The sequence below is a fragment of the Falco rusticolus genome, chromosome 1 (assembly GCF_015220075.1).
Source record: "Falco rusticolus isolate bFalRus1 chromosome 1, bFalRus1.pri, whole genome shotgun sequence".
Taxonomy (NCBI): domain Eukaryota; kingdom Metazoa; phylum Chordata; class Aves; order Falconiformes; family Falconidae; genus Falco; species Falco rusticolus.
Window position 1 is genome coordinate 115,226,632 of NC_051187.1, and position 16,488 is coordinate 115,243,119.

Consider the following 16,488-nt stretch of genomic DNA (forward strand, 5'->3'; position numbering starts at 1 on the left):
CCTGACACCACTGCTTTGTTGTTCTTCTGGTACCTCTGCTGCTTTTGTTACTCCCTTCTCTCTTCACAGTGCACGTAACGCTGGCTTTATTGTGTTGTGGTATGGAAGGACGTCTTGCTTGCGTATGCCAGAATGGCTTTAAGCACTTGTACTTTAAAATGTGAATGTGCCCTGGTGTATTTTTCCCTTGCTGAGGCAGCAGGACGGTGCGGCAGCTAGCAGCAGTAGTGCCTTCCAGGCAGGTAACCTACTGCTCTGCCTCCTGCTTTGCTGGGCTGCCTTGCCCTGGCGGCCGCTGCCATCGGGGTGACGCTCGGCGAGGCCGTGAGCGCTGCGCTCGGGTGGGGAAAAGACTTGTTCGGCCTCGACATCGGCAGTTGAACATTCACCATCCTAAAACTGGAAGGGTGAGTGCTTGCTATGGGCTTACACTGTCCCCAAACCCAGCAGCGTGGGAGGTGATGCAGTGGGCTGGTTTCACCCAGCCCGGCTGTGTTCCAGGGTTCCAGCCCAGGCCAGCCATCTTTTGCTCGCAACACGGAGGTGGCGTGGGTTTACCTAAAGAAATGATAGCTGACCTATTCATTGATTCCTTAAAAAAAGGGTCGGCATGCTTCAGTGCGGTGCTTGTGAGGGATGGCTTTGGCCGGAGGTGCTTGGGTGGGTTCTGCTGCCGCCTTCCCGGCGGAGAGAGGCCCCGGGGTGCCGGAGCAGCCCCTGCCCGTCCGTCTGGGCAGGCTGGCCGGGGTGCCGGAGCAGCCCCTGCCCGTCCGTCTGCGCAGGCCGGCCGCGCAAGTCCCCGGCAGCGCACACCGAGGGGCTGCGCCCAGCCCGGGCACGGCCTGTCCCGCGGAGCGGCCCGCAGGCCGCAGCCGAACAAAGGCAAAATGCCCGCAGGGCGCGGGCGGCCCTCCCGGCTCCGCGCAGCGCCGGCCTCTCGCCGCCGGGGCCGCCGTGTCCTCGCAGGGGCGGCGGGGCCCTGGGGGGAGCAGCCCTGCACCGTGTCGGCGCGGCGGAGCCGCTCCCAGCCTTTCCGCACCGACTCGGAACTTTCTTCTCCCGGAGGCGGAGCCGGAGCTTCGCCTGCACCTGCCCCGCCGGAGGGGCCGCCCGGAGCCACCGCGCAGTAGCGCCGGGGAGGGCCGGGCCGGGCCGCAGGTGAGGAGCCGGCGGCGGGGCCCGGGCCCCGGGCCCCAGCCCCAGCCCCAGCCGGGTCGGGGGGGGGGGGCGGGCCGGGCCCCTCGGTGCCTCGGCCGGGCAAATGGGGCGGGGGGGCAGCCGGGTGCCGGCCGTGCCCCCCCGCTCCTCCGCGGCTGCCCCTGCCCGCAGCGGGACCCGCCGCTCCCCGCCCCAGGCACGAAACCCGGGTAAACCTCTCGGGGCAGCAGAAGCCCGCAGGGAAGGTGGCGGTAGCGGCGGGGCCCGAAGCGGGCAGCCCAGGCGGCCCAGCCGCGGGAGGGGGATCCGCGCTGCCGGGGGGCGCGGGCCGGCCGGTACCCTCGCTGGGCGCTGACCCCCGTCCCCCCTGCCCCTCGTGTCCTTTCTGCTCCTCCCGCCCTTTCTGTCCTTTCTGCCCCTTTCTGCCCCTCCCGCCCTTTCTGTCCTTTCTGCCTCTTCTGTCCTTTCTGCCCCTTTTTGCCCCTCCCGTCCTTTCTGTCCTTTCTGCCCCTCCCGCCCTTTCTGTCCTTTCTGCCCCTTTCTGCCCCTCCCGCCCTTTCTGCCCTTTCTGCCTCTTCTGTCCTTTCTGCCCCTTTTTGCCCCTCTCGTCCTTTCTGCCCCTCCCGCCCTTTCTGCCCTTTCTGCGCCTCCTGCCCAGGCACCGCTGCTCACCCTGCCACCGGAGGAGGGCCAGGCCGCAGCAATCCCGGCTCCGCTGGCAGGGATTTCTGTGTGCCCCGCAGCAGGATGGATCGCTACCGGTACTTTATCTTCAACCAGAGGAGCATGGTGGTGCTGGGCCTGTTCCAGCTCGCCTTCAGTACCGTGTGCGTCGTCAGTGGGTTCATAGATGACATTTTCAGAACGGAGGCTCAGCTGGGCAAAACCAGAGCTCCAATTTGGGCCGGGATGGTAAGTGGCGCCTTATTTTCTGTGCTGTTTTTGAAGTTTTTCCTCCCTGCCATTGCTACTACTCAGCTTGGGGTGGGAGGGAGGCTAGGACTTCTTGCTGGCTCTTCCCTGCTTTCCTGCTTTGAACCCAGATAATAAAAGTTTCCTTATCATGGCATAGGCAGGAGCATGCAAGCAGACTTCCCTGTGAAGGAGCTAAATAACATACATTTCTACTGGATAATGTAGAAAATTATCTAGTTTTCTAGATAACTAGGGGCCTAGTGGCAATCGACAGGGTTTTTTTGCAGAAGCGTAGTGACCCCAGAGAAGGCACCAAAGATTCAGAGGCGAATGCTTCATCCTCACATCAGTTAGATGAACATGTGGGTGATGATGGGTGTCCCACGCACAGTGCCATTCCTTCTCTGTAACACAGTGAGGAGCAGGCAGCGGGTATCCTCGCTGCCAGCGTTCAGTACCCCACTGGTGAGCCACGCCGCGAGGGCATTGGCACTCAAGCACTCCCTTCCATCCAGGGGCTGCCTGTCTCCTTTCATAGTTATCTTTCTTCCATCTACAAGATGCATAAGGACTTGGAAAAGTGTTGTGCATTGTTAGCACTTTAATCGGACTTATTTAATCATTTTTATTATTTGGCCAGAGCTGTGAAGCCAGTCAGAGGATTGCTGCTGTGGGGGGAGTGAGCGGGCAAGATGCATTTCATGCGGTGTCCTGCACCCAGGAGATGCTGCAGAGGAAAACAGAAGAAATCAGCAATTCTCTTTCCATTTCTGACCCAAGCCTTGAAAACAAGGGCTTTTCACCTGCTCTGTAGTAGTTTATCTTCCAAATCTAATACTTGTCTCCCAGCTACCAACTCCTTTTGTGTTCTGCAGGTGATGGGAGTCCCAGGCGTCCTGGCTTTGTTTTCCTCTCAGAGGAAGAATCCAGTCCTTGTAAGCTGGGCAGGGAGGTGGTTGGCTGCGTGTTTACAGGGCAGGGGCAAAACGTTGGGGCAATTGAAAACAGTTTTGGTAGGGAATGAGCTGGCTGGTCCTTCTGCAGGATTGAGAGCTTACTTCCTCGAGTTATATTCATAAAAGCTGCTACGTTCCTAAGCAAAAGGAGGATGCAGTGTTGCCCACTGCAGCAGACAAGTGCTGGCTCTAATAATAAGCAAAAATCTGTAAAAATGCTTGCTTCCAAATGCATTTCTTCTGGTGTTCCTTCCTGTTATGAAAAATTATGGACACTAAAATCAGAAACAAATTAATTGTCTTGCATTTCCTAGGCAGCCACGTAAACCCCAGGGGGGGGATATTGTTTATAAGTAAGAGATCTCTAAGAACAAAGTCTTTGGTTCAACTAGCACCTGTGGTTAAAGTTTAGGACCTAGTTGTATCTCAGAAATCCAGTGTCATGAAAACCTTTACTGCTCTGTGTTTGGCTTCCAGGTGGCTGTTGCTACCACTTTTTAGTGTTACGAGGGGTCAAAGGCTAGTGACTACAATGCTTGTCAGTACATTATGTCTGTATTAATTGTGTGGACTTGTCAGAGGATAGTTTTAATTTCTGCTCCCCTTCTTTACCTCCTTTAATTTCTCTCTCTAGGTGAACGTGCTGATAGTTGCCTCCATAATCTCTTGTATCGCCATTTTCATCATAATAGTTTATAGCTCCTTCACACTGAACTATGGTGAAGAGGAGGAGCCAAGTTCTGTCCCAGTCCATGTTATGCATACCGTAAGTATTGATATCATGCTTGTTACTGGGGAACATGGCTGTCTTAATCTGCAAATGCTACTAGGCGTGACTTAGAAACTGAAGCAGGCTTCCTGGATGCCTAAATCGGAAGTTTGAAGTGGTGCCTGGAGCAGAGCACTCGTTTAAAAAACGTTTGGGTAAGTTTATAGTTAAGTATCAGGTCAGGTACTGAAAACCACAAAACCCATCAGGGCTGGATAGATCTTCCATAGTTAACTCCTGCCGTTTGCTGCTGCTGCAGTATGGCTAGTGTTGGTGGCTATGTGCATGAGTACCCAGCTCGCGTAGACGCCCATCTGAGAAGCAGCTGCTTGAGAGCAACAGCTTGTCCCCGGAGACGTGCACACTAGGTGTGCGCCTGGACGCACTGCAGTTTTGCTGCTGCTGAGTGCCAACGGGTTTCGATTGTGCCAGGAAAAAGTCACGGTGCTGCTCGTGGAAAGGTGGTAGGTTGCTGGCTGTATCCCTGGTCTGGTTTGAGACAGCAATTGCTAGGCTCGAATCCTTTCCAGCGTGCACCTCAGGTGATAAAGTTAGGGCAGTTACAGGTCAGCTGGTTAAAAGTGGGTATTACTTAAAGCACGTCCTCCACAGTAAAGCTGAAAAGAAGGAATGAGTTAGCCCTTTTGTACCCTAGAGCTGGTACAAGCGATGGCTGCCTGTGGGGATTAGTTTATTGCAGGACAAACTGAAATATCAGGCTGCCAAGGGACAGGGTAGCAAGAAGACGTTTGTCATATTTAGTGTAAAGAGGAGCAGCCATTCCTTGGGTTTCTACTTATTGTTAAAGCTATTTCCAAACCCGATGATGTTGCGTGTTGTCTCACATTTGATCAGAAGCCTTATTTTACTGCTTGCTCTTTTACTGTTTGAGGTTCACACTTTGCTCGTTCTTCAGAGCACAGGAAGAAAAGCCTTAAATAGTGCTGACTCTGAATATCTCCTATGATGCCGTTGTGGTATACTTGCAGCCGTTGTGATATTTTTTTGGTGGAGAGCTTCAGTTTTTTAACACAGCTTTAACATCTCCTTTTCTGCTTGCAGTTCGTACTCAAAAAAGTAGTCAAGGGTGCTAACATAGCCATGCTAGTTGCATCTATCTGCAGTGCTTTTGTTGTGCTGGTGGTCACTTACTTGGGATGCCGGAGTCTTCCACGCTGCTCGTGCTATGACAGTGTAACTGGGATGGTGAGTGAGAAGTCCCGGGCACCCATTTATTTGTACTGAGTACAGATGGGAGGGGAAGAAACTGGGGAGAAAAGGTGTTGTTCTTCGATAAACCTAGCCTCAGCTCTACCTTGGTCATCCAAGGCTAATTCTGAGAAATAAGTGAATGTTAGAAGGGGTTTATACTGTTTGTATTTTTCTTTTTACTACCTCCCTCTTATTTACAGTCTTATTTACAGACCTAGCGTAAGTTTTCTCCATTTTCCAAACCATTAGTGCTAAAGCTACTGTGGTCCCAATTGCTATGAATTCCTGTTCTCCTCAAAAGCTGCTCTTTCTTCTCTCACTCTTAAACCAACAGTTGCTCCTGGTGCATCATTTTAAAGACTTACTGGTACTTACACGCCAAGATGCTTTATCTGTAGAACCGCAAATTCAGTAACAATTTACTGTGAAGGTAGTGAGGCACTGTCCCAGGTTGCCCAGAGCAGCTGTGGGTGCCCCATCCCTGGCAGTGCTCAAGGCCAGGCTGGACGGGGCTGGGAGCAACCTGGACTGGTGGGGGGTGTCCCTGCCCGTGGCAGGGGGTTGGAACTAGGTGGTCCTTAAGGTGCCTTCCAACCCAAACCGTTCTATGATTCTATGGTAATAAAAATATCCCCTGTACCACGTGTGAAGTGTAGGGAGGATGATGGCACCACATTTTACTGCTCAATTATGAGGACTCTTCCTCAAGTGATGGGGCACATGCTGCATGTCTCTGCTAAGTGAGCTCAGTAAATACCAGCTACTTTACTGGAGCAATTCTGATGGTATTAAACATGTACATCCGACCACCTCATTTGCTATTATTAATGGGTACAGGTTACAAGGCAGCTGTTCTTGACTAAAGATACCGAGTGTGTAATGTGAGGCTGCTTTAAACTTTCAAAATAAAACTTGTTAGGAGGAGTGGACTACACAGACTTTGTCAAGGAGTGCAGGTGTATCTTCTTGAACAAACTCACAGATGAGGTTTTTGATGGCATTGTTTCTTTCATAGGAATGGTTGCAACCTAGTGAGGACCAAAATCAGGCAGTGGAAATGGTTTGTGCTGTACAAAGTGAGTAACTTTTCCCCTCTGTGTATTTGGATATTCACCAGGGACGTGGAAGGAACATCCTGAATAAGCTTTACATCCCGGGCCAAAATCATGATAACCAAAATACTCCGAGCCAAAAGGAATGCAGGATTTTGTGCGAGTGTCTACAACAGGTTTAATGGTTTCCTTTTTCCTTCCCCACACAGGCCCTGGGGGCAGAATTTTTAACTTCCCAGATCGGTTTCCAGCCCAGGACGCAGACGCAGAGGAAGATGCATCCAAACCTCCACCATATATCAGAATGGCTTGAAAAAGTGGTCAAAGATTTTAAAGCTGCTGGTCTAAAAATGCGGCAGGGCAGTTGTAAGAAGTTCTTCATCTTTAAAGATGATTATGTACTTTTCCTTGTCCTTTTGAAAAACACACGGGAAAAGAGAGAACTACTGAATGCCCAATGTTCAGCAAAAATCACAGTGGAAAGGGGAGGATCTGCAGATGGTTTTGGACATTCAGACTTCGTGTAGTTAAAATACCTCATTGCCTCTGGAAAGCGTGAGCATTTTTTCCTCCAGGTTTTGTACTTAAATCATGTTTTATTCCGCTAGAATTAATCATAAAATTTGTCTAGCAGTGCTAGCCTTAGGCATACAAATGTTAAATACAATTAATTTTTAAAAGAAACTGGTTGTGGAGTATTTCCCTGCTCCAACTGCTGCCTCAATTTCTCCCCCTTAGCCAATGACTTGTTTGGATGATACGATAGTGGGTGAAGGATAATGAACGACCCACTTCGTTACTGAGCGTTGGAATGCTTTTCCTTTTCTTCTTGGCAGGGATGTGGGCAGGTGATGTTTATGATACAAAGCCTTGCCAATGCTATTCAGGTACCTCTGTCAAAATGTGAGTTCTGTGGGGTGTACATGTGTCGGTACAATTAGTTTTAGTGCTGAAGTGTAATGCTAGAGCGTGGCAGGAACTGGAATTGCAGTAGCTCCTCTTACAGAGTAACCTTGATACTCTGAATTCAATTCAGGTTTTTCTATTTTGACTTGGCAGTTGAAAGTTTAACAGTTTAGTTTTAAAAAATGCTTATTTGGGGGCCCATTCTGCTCAAATTTATTACAGATCTAGACCAAGGTCCTCTGCTGGGCGTTCTCTAGAGGACCTCTTGATTCTCTAGACCAAGGATACAGCTTCCAGTCAGCTCCCTTCATCTCCTGAGGTGCATAAAATTCCTGTATGTACTTTATGATTCACTTTCAGGCAGGCTTAGTGGTGTCTGTCAAGTGATCATCTTGCCTGTAGGCCCTGAGCATGAAGTGGTAGATTACTTATCCCATGATGTAGATTGACACAGCACGTTCATTTGAACAGGGCTTGGAAAGTAAGTTCCCGTCTTGAGAAAGTGCTGTGAGTAGTAGGATAAGTCATGCCCACCACGAGGCATGTAACTCCAGGAATGATCTTAGATAAGGTTTATTTTATTGCAGTATATAAGGTGCCTTTCCCATTCCCAAGAGAAGAGGGAATTAATTTTTTCTTGATTTTATTTTTTTTTTTTTTTCTAGAGAGGGAAGTCTTTTTTGTAACACTAGTAAAGGGACTCTGACACCTAAATGAAGACCTTCACCTGATGAAAGTGCTATAGAGACAAAATGCCAGGCAGTCCTCTGAGTCCATGCTTATCACACATGCACTTAAAATGCCCTTGGTTCCAAAACAGCTTGCCACAGCTACGTTATCAAAAATTAGCATTATGATGTGCAATTAATCCTGGCATATGCAAATTAGCAAATCCTGTCCAACTTCGTAGTCTCTTGGGCTTGGTGTGGTGCAGAGACGGACAGTTGGTTTCTATTAAATTATTTGTAAAACTCCTAGGACACTATATCTTCAGATTTTGAAGTTTATATTTGAAGATGATGTATACCTTTTATTGTCGTCTCAAACAGAAAAACGTCCTAAGCTGCGTGCTGAGGAAGTCCTAGTGGTCTCTGGCACCCCTTTGTACGTAAGATGCTTACCAAGCGTCTCGGTTACTGGTATTACCCACTGAGATTATCAATGGCTGGAATTATGAAGACAGGTACTGGGATCAGGAGAGCAGCCCTAACCACCGTGCTCCCTCCGCAGCCCTCCCCCAGTCACACACTGCTTCCCCTGCTGCCGCGCTTTGGCCGGAGGAGCTGCACCCATCCAGCCCTCGGTGCTCAGGCCAGCAGTTCAGCTCAGGGCTGCAGGTCCTACTCCAGCAACCGGTACGCTGACTGTGCGCCATGGTAGCCAAAATCTTTCTGGCTTTGGCTCCAGATACCTTCATGCATTTGCCTACACCAGCCAAAACACAGTTGATGTCACTGTGGATGCCCATTTGCAGGTATCAATATTTGAATTGCTGTATTAAAGTGAATATCAAACATTGTAATTGGCGAAGTGATGCTATTTCTTTTTCTCTGGTGTAATGCCTGTCAGCAAGCACCAAAACACTGAACGTGACTGCTTTATCCTCAGATACTTCTAGCGTAACTCCAAACAGACTGCAATTAAATGCTGGAGTTTTTCTCCTTGATTAACATTAATGGCTGTTCTTGTACGCTAAAAGAAAGTAAGACTCCCTGAGAGGTTATTGTGATTACTAATAGCTAAAAGCAGTGTGGCTTGCTTCTCCTTTAGTCTAAAACAGTTTCTGCTTTTGAAAGGAGAAAATTTCTAGAAGTAGCTTGTTGCTGAAATGCCCTGCTCGGCCACAAAGTGCACGGCTCAGCCACTGCATGGGCTCCGGGGGGAGGGAATGGTCCCATCCAGAAGTGCTACCCTGTACTAGTCACTGCAGCCGGAGGTGGCACGTACCCAGTAGAAGTCCACAGCCTTTGTCTGCTGGTTGGACAGAGCAGTCAGCTGCTCTTGCAGCTGTGCAGAGAACGCGCTTTAGCAGTGGACGTGGCCGTCCTGGGTTAACGGTTGGACTTGATGGTCTCAGAACTCTTTTTCAACCTAAATGATTTTATGATTCTGTCCTATATGTTACTAGTCTTTTGTCTGAAAGCAGGACTGTTTCCATTGTCCCAGAAGGATAACTGCTGAGGTGAGGGTAGAAGATCCTCAGCTGTCCTGCAGGGCGTGTGTGACCACAGCTGGTGCAGGCCAGGTCCTGTTGGCACAGCTGTGAGGAACAAGCCAAGAACCCAACCCCTTTCTCCCGGCCAGCTTTGAGTTCTCCATCAGGGGCACTTAGTGACGGGCAGGCCCCTGCCAGCACGGCCGGCACTCCTTTGGCTGTGAAGCAGCCTTAGCAGCAGGTACTGAAGTAAGCGTGTAAAAGAGAAGTATGCTCTATGCTACTTCTAAATAAAAATGTATGTCATTGATCCAGCAGCAGCTATAAAGCCCTTGATGGCCCTTACTTCTTTTTATAGGCCTTCCAGTGGTGTGACTAAGATCACTTACGGACCCACAATTTCAACAGTTCTTTCTACAAAAGGAGAGTTTCTAGAGAAGAAACAGCTGCAATATGGAAATCGGTGGAAACTGCATACCAGTTCAGCGACACTCCCTCTAATGGGTTAGCATTGCAGAGAATATATTCCTGATTGCAGCTTCCATTGCTATATTTAGTGGCCCGTTCTGCGTGCTGCGTACGGTGCCTTCCCAGAGCCTGCCCGTATCTCTGGGGATGTTTCATGGTTTGCGTCACCCCCAGCTTTCACTCGTGGAAGTTGGATGGATTTTTATTTATTATGCAAACACACATCCATAGTGCCTCCAGAAGAAATAGCCTTGTTCTTTGTTCCCCACAGACTTCTCCTCACTGGCAAGATCCCAAGAACTGAGCCGACTTCCCTGTTCCTTCCTGGCACTGCAAGATTTCCCCTTTGGGATGGGCAAAGGCCGGTGGCTGCTGGAGGGAGGTATGGTCATGCATGACGTGGTGGCAGTCTGTGTCGAGGGGTGGGTGTAGCAGCGGTTGCATCTCAGCATGGTGCCTGTAGAATAAGGCAAGCAACGCCCAGGGGAAAAAAAATAGAAATTCCAGGTTCCACCTGAGCCCAGAGCTTGTTCTGCACCCAAACACCCTGCACCCGTGGGTGCTGCCCCTTAGCCACAGGTACCTTATGCTTCACCGCTAGGAAATGGAAATAACTTAGCATTTTGAAGATGAATAATGCAAACGTGCCTCAAATCTCCTGGACGTCAAACATCCAGCGCTTTTCTTGGGTGTATCAGAAACTGGCAATCTAACCTGAGCAGCCTGCAGGCAGGACACCAGCCCCTTGTTTTTGCATAGATTAAGGACCCCAGTTATGCATTCCTGCATGACAAAATTACACAAACACCAAACACTCCGTGCTCACCTTGCGTAGACATTATTTGTATTAAGGCCAAGATGAGGCATTTAGGTCCAAAAGCGGTTTGCTATTTTGAGTAAGCTTAGCCAAACGTTTCCCTATTCCCTGGCACACAAAGCACACAAAATCCCCAGGCTACAGAAGCCAGGGCTGGGCTGCCAGCCTCTCCATTAGCAGTGGCCAGTTAATCGCAGGCCTTAATCAGAAAGTTAATCAGGGAAGCTGGTTCTGTGAGTTAACATTCAACTAAGGGCAAAGTATTTACTGAAACTGTTTCCCACCAGAAAGGGCTAGAAAGTGCCGAGGGACGAGGGGAAGAGGAGGGGTCTGGATCACTGGGAGGATCAGAGAACTGTTTCAGGTAGGTTTTTGGGTTTTTGTTGGTTTGCGGGTTTTTTTGTAACTTCACTTCCAGTCCTGTAATACAACACTTACATCACCCTGTCTGACAGGAACATTTTGCTTTTTTTCTCAGCCTTGTTGGGTAACAGAAATGGTTTCAGACTGATACGGCATGCGCTGGACACTGCTTGCTACCGGTATGTGTGTTTAGTCTCTCTGGCCCTCACCCCTAAGGCAGTTTGCAGGCTCCAGGTACACATGGTAACTAACAGCGTGTGAGTATGGGGAAAAGTTCTTGGGCTTTAACTTGAGGAGGGGAAGCCTGCCATAGCAAACGGCATTTCTCAGCCTTCCCGAGCAGCTTTTCCGTAGAGGTAGCAACTGCTTTATTCTGCACATCTTTGGCTCAATCTAACTATAAAGGTACACGGTTTCACTTGCACGTTTTGGGCTGCTGCAGTAATGTCTTTTTTTTTGTTGTTGTTGCAGCTTTGGTTCTGCCAGGAACATGTGTGTACTCTCTAACTGATATGCTATTTATATGTCATCTTACTTTAAAAAACAAAATTTTTTTGGCTTATATATTGTGTTTCACCTTCTGACTTCTGTCCGCTACATGTTTTCAAATACACTCATCACACTTTTTAGAAATCAGTATATGTTGCTGTATGTATAGTGTTTATACTGAAACGGAGTATGCAAATATTGTTAATCCCTTGCCCCCCGCCCCATAATCATGAGACTGATTTAGGGTTACAGCTTTCTCTGCCCTAACGGTATCTCATAGGAGTCACCTGTGTGCCTCTTGTTTTGCCCTGCGCAAGCAGCCTGGCAGCTCTGACTGACCCAAGTATTTGCTACATCAAACAGCCCCTCACCCATAAAGCCCAAGAGCTGGAGCTTTAAAGCAAATGCTGGCACCAGATTCCCACAAGTGCCACGTACCACAGGGTCACCTCACCGCTGTAACAAAAAGTTGTAATTCTGTACGACACTGCATTATGATGCCAAAGCATGCATGCTTATGGTGGCCTTAATATAGATATGTGAATAGACGTATTTTCTGATCATTGTTTTATACCTACGGAATGCATCTCTTTTATATGTTGTTATCTATCACCATGCATAAAAATGAAATACACCTATTTAATGAAAGCTGAAACTTTTTAATTGAATGATTTCCCTTCAGATGCAATTTGCGAACAGCACCAGCCCAAGCCTCAGAAGCCGCTCAGGGGCTGCCAGGATTGTGCTTTTTAACGGCAGCATCACAGTGACTCAGACATTAGCTCAGTATTGAGGTTAGTACTTCATGGTAGTGATGAGGATGAATAATCATATGCAGGAACTTGAAAACCCCCTCTGATTAGCAAATGGGGTTTTTTTATCCGCAGCTGAATCTTTAGTTGCTGAAGCCAGGAGCCCTTCATTGCCTCTGATTTATGAGTGGGTTAAAAATATCTTGAAGTAAATGGCATAGCTGTTTCATGTATTTTAGGGTCAGTTTAATCTTTTTCTCATTCTCATTAGACCCTTCCTGGTCTAAGCAAAGCACCAGGGGACAGAGGACTGCACAGGACAAGAACAGCAGCCCCTCAGCACCCCTGAGGGCTGTGTGTTTTCCTGCCCAGGGGTGGCTGTGAGGGGGGTGGGGGTGGCCAGGCTTTTACATAAAAGTACCTCAACCGTTCTGCAGCAGCCCCAAAGCCGAGCCTGCCTGCCTCAGCCCTGGGGAGGGCATCAGCCTTGCCGGGAGAGGCACGGGCAGGTGAGGCAGGGCTTGAGGGGTGTCCCCTGGGTGGGCAGGGGCTGGGAGACACAGCCAACCAGGCTTTACTGGCCAAAAGCTAAAAAAAAAGTCCCCAACCCCAAATGCTTAGGAACGAGTGTCAGTGGAGGGTCAGCACATAACATGCTGCCCTACTCCACCACCAACTACTTGTAGCTTGGAACCCCCCACCTCCCACCCGTGGAGTCAGATGCAGAAAGAAATTCTCTTCCATTAATGTGTATAGGGTTTTCTTCTTAAACCTTCAGAAAATTCTAGCAGTCCGACCATCCCAGGGCCAGGACTTCCAGTTTAACTGTCGCATAAAAGACAAAACACAATTTTGCTTAAACTTGTCTTCTGACAGCTTCACTCAGTGGCGCTAAGCTTTGGTTGATTATTTTTTTTTTTCCCCCGTTGCTGACTGTTGAAGATGGGGTTTTTAAATGCATTCAGCAGCCTGCACATTCCCAGCATCCCAGTGTTAGCCTGCTGCCACACAGGGAGGGGGGGAAATAAGCGAGCTGAAGGAAAGCCTTTCCAGCTCTAGGGGTCTGCACTCCAAGTGACAACCACTTAGCCATGGGAGAGGAGAAATGGCCTTCGAACACGGCCTCTACTTTATGACATGGGATTTAGATGCACAGAATGGTGTTTTCAAAAGTAAATAGCTAAAAATATTCATTAACAGGGGGTTTACCATATTGCCTCACAACAGAGCTGTTTTCCTGCCTGTGACCTTTCCAAAGGGGCAATGTAAACAGTAAAAAATCTAAAAAAAGGGGGAAAAAAAAGGAAGTACTTTGCTAAGATCACAGTCTTATGACTTTTTGTACGCTCACATTTACACTAGTTGTCTCTTTGTATTTAACACCTCTGTGTGTGCCTGCATGTGTGTGTGCGTGTATGTGTGTATGGAAAATATCAGTTGTAATCACACAGCTCTGTCGGCACTGCGTTGTTGTGATTTTTGGATGCTTATGGCTATGTCTATGCAACACACCTCTTTTCCAGGGATTTGATGGCATCTGAAAGAGGAAGTCTATTTAAAAAGGAGCTTATAAACTGTTAGAAAGACAACGCTTATCCTTTTTTTTAAATTTGACACTCTGTGTACCTCCTGCTGAAAAATATTAGTACAAGCAGAAAGAAAACAACCCCACCGTTATTTTCCAAAATTAAGATCTGTCTGTCATCTAATGTACTGCTTTTACTCTCAAACACAGAGGCAGGGCTGCTGCTTCCAGCTTGCACCGCAAACTCTTTGCAGTGCTATAGAGCTGGTTTGAACCAGGACCTGATGTGCAGTGACTGTACAGAAAGATGGATTATGATGAGCAGATAAAAGAAGAGAGAGGCCCCTTGGGCTCTTTGGTGTTGTCAGATATAGGTGCTTTTCCTTGATGCTCTGGGAGCATGTAACTACCTGAAGGTTCTGGTGGGGATTTTGTTGTTGTTGTTTTAAAATATATAAGCAAAAGCAAAAGTCTGTTTCTAAACTCCACCTCTTAATGGAAACACAGACTGTGAGGCCCAAGTGTACCCTGCAGGTTTCAAAATAAGATGCAAGTGGACAAGAATCCCAAACATGCTTCCCCTTGCCTCTTTTTTTTTTTTTTTTTTTCTATTTTTTTTTTTTTAGGATGGCCCATTTATTTCAAAGCCAATCTCATTATAATTAATTTCAGGGAAGAGAGAACAGGCTACTTCTCTTAGAATGGTTGATCCTGGCATTACCAGCTCTTATACACCTGATGGTCAAGTGAGTAGCAAGTTTTGCTATCCTCCCCCCAAAAAATCACCAAAAAAAAAGGGGAGGAGGGGGAGTGCGGCACATTTGTTAAATGCCGTGTGCCAGTCTGCTGGGTGGCTTTCTGAGCCGAGGGCCGGTGAAGCTGCTGTCGCTGCTAGAAGCACTGAACAGCCCTTTCCACGGGGGTGAGCAGAGCCCAAGCCTGGAGCGCTGCTGCTGACGCCAAGGTACAGTCAAACAGCGTGTGCACTGCTCAGCCTGCCTACCCTTAGACTTTGACGTTCTCACTCTTAGTTGCAACTACAAGCTGTGCCTCTGGTCAATGATCACTGCTGTACCTCGGTTCCCAGGCCTCCGTCACTTACATCAATTCCAGGTTGCTTTTCAGGGAAGAGAAGAGCAGGATGGGGGGAGGATTATGAGTTTCTTGAGATGATCATTGGTATTGCTGGGAAATTTGCTTTTCATTCATTTTAAATGATTAGCTAAGCATTGTATCATTCCAGATGCGCATTGACCAGGGGTGATTCAGCAAAGGCAGAAAACAATACCCGGTGAGAGTACCTGCATGGAGCAGGATTATGTGCCTGCATGAGTGTCCCTGGATGGCTCGCAGCTTTGCCTGCCTGCCTTTGGGCTCTGGAAATATCTTCTGAACTACAAGGAGATGCCTTCAGCAAGTGCTTCAATAGGCGTCAGACTCCACGAGGCTGGTTTTGCAGCTGGGAGGCTGTACAGAGCCCCAGGACGTCACTGGGAACCAGCAGCAATTCTTTCCCTCTCAATGTCACTTCACAGCTCCGGCTGACACCGCCGTTCAGCCAGATGAATGAGAGGCCTCCGCCGGGTACCCAGGGTGAAGAGGTATGGAAAAAACGCCAAACCTCAAACTTAAAACAGTGGGGGTTTTGTCAGTCTTAGAATAATGCCAATTTCTAACACTATCTACAACTTCAGATCTAAGATTACATGTCAGCTTGGCACTGATTTGCACAGAAACCCAAAGTGCCATTTTAAAAGTAACATCACTATTACTTTAAGACAACATGTGGCTCTAATTTTTGTCTGGGAATCAAGATATTGTGAAACATCGGTGAATGGCCTTGAAAGCAGAACTCTGGGGGTAAAAATAAAAAAAATAAGACCATTAGAACTACATATTCAGGTGGAAGTGAAAGTATTCACCAAGAGCGGATGAGGAATGGGACTTCCAATGAATTTATGAAAGCAGAAAGGTGCTGATGAGTGGGGGAAAATGTTAGTGCAGGGTTACAATTTAAAGATGAATGTTAGTGCAGGGTTACAATTTAAAGATGAATGTTAGTGCAGGGTTACAATTTAAAGATGACAACTGTGCTGCATGGTAGAGGATGAATCAGGTAAGGAGAGCCTATGGCCAGCTCCACACACACACACACACCCCCCCCGGCCCACGATCAAATGTTATGGGAGACAAACACAGCTGTTTTTCATCCAAGAGTGATCAGGGGCATAGGCAAGTGTTACACTGATCGGGTTTGTCTTTATGCAGAACTCTGGTGTTTGAGGGATACCAGTTGCTGATGTTTTTTCTGCCATCCAGTTTTGCTGCCTGCAGGTGGGAAGCACCTGTGAGCCACAGATGAGCCTGGTAAAGGGCCAAGAGGGAGCAGGAGGCAGGACTGCCTCCACCTTAATTCTTGTATGGACTCCCACATTACGCCCGGCAAAGTCAGAGCTTAACTGATTTTTAGATCATTAAGCCAGTAAGATTAAAGTGAAAGCTATTACTTTCATCAGGGGTCCTCTATTCTCACTACATCTGGAAAGCTGTCTTTTAAAATTACTGGTTTATAAAGCTGGAAAAAGTGACAAGGGTAGAGCTATTTCATGTTTCAAATTCTTTAATGACTACCTGCTTTTAGACCCTTTATTGGATCAGCAATGTTTTGCTTTGGGGAGATAACAGTACACATAAAACCCCCATGTATTTTGATGCTGCTTAGTTATAGCATCATGACAAAGACGTGAGACAAAAAAAAAAAAAAAAAACCAAACCAAGAAAGCCCTAATGCACAGTATGGATACTAGGACACATCTAGAGTTTGTATGTTGGTCTCTTGCCTTCCTAAGTAAGTAAGTTGAAAGTTGCTTTCTTCCCAAGCAGTGTGATGGAATAGCTCGTGCTGATCTAGGACAAGTGCTCACAACTGCAACGTGCTGTTGGTAGCCTAC

The 16,488-nt window shown here is 48.0% G+C and overlaps 1 protein-coding gene across 3 annotated transcripts; it reads left to right on the forward strand.

Moving 5' to 3' along the window:
* Positions 1 to 978: 978 nt before the first annotated feature.
* Positions 979 to 6,746, forward strand: LOC119152365. 3 transcript variants are annotated; one of them, XM_037397559.1, is made up of 7 exons: positions 979 to 1,158; positions 1,817 to 2,070; positions 2,949 to 3,008; positions 3,664 to 3,795; positions 4,861 to 5,004; positions 6,026 to 6,086; positions 6,272 to 6,495. In XM_037397559.1, the coding sequence occupies exons 2-7, from the start codon at positions 1,906 to 1,908 to the stop codon at positions 6,373 to 6,375; spliced, it is 666 nt and encodes a 221-aa protein (XP_037253456.1). In that variant the 5' UTR covers positions 979 to 1,158; positions 1,817 to 1,905; the 3' UTR covers positions 6,376 to 6,495. The 3 variants fall into 3 exon arrangements, with proteins under 3 accessions (XP_037253456.1, XP_037253439.1, XP_037253447.1); XM_037397542.1 differs by lacking the exons at positions 4,861 to 5,004; positions 6,026 to 6,086 and having other exon boundaries at positions 6,272 to 6,746; XM_037397550.1 differs by lacking the exons at positions 4,861 to 5,004; positions 6,026 to 6,086 and having other exon boundaries at positions 1,902 to 2,070; positions 6,272 to 6,746.
* Positions 6,747 to 16,488: the final 9,742 nt, after the last annotated feature.

What these genes read in the sequence shown, in the direction of transcription:
- LOC119152365 (XM_037397542.1), top strand. Translation starts at nt 1,906, where the DNA reads ATGGATCGCTACCGGTACTTTATCTTCAACCAGAGGAGCATGGTGGTG. An exon ending in CTCCAATTTGGGCCGGGATG is followed by an intron (nt 2,071 to 2,948) that starts GTAAGTGGCGCC and finishes TGTGTTCTGCAG; the next exon opens with GTGATGGGAGTCCCAGGCGT. An exon ending in CAGTCCATGTTATGCATACC is followed by an intron (nt 3,796 to 6,271) that starts GTAAGTATTGAT and finishes TTCCCCACACAG; the next exon opens with GCCCTGGGGGCAGAATTTTT.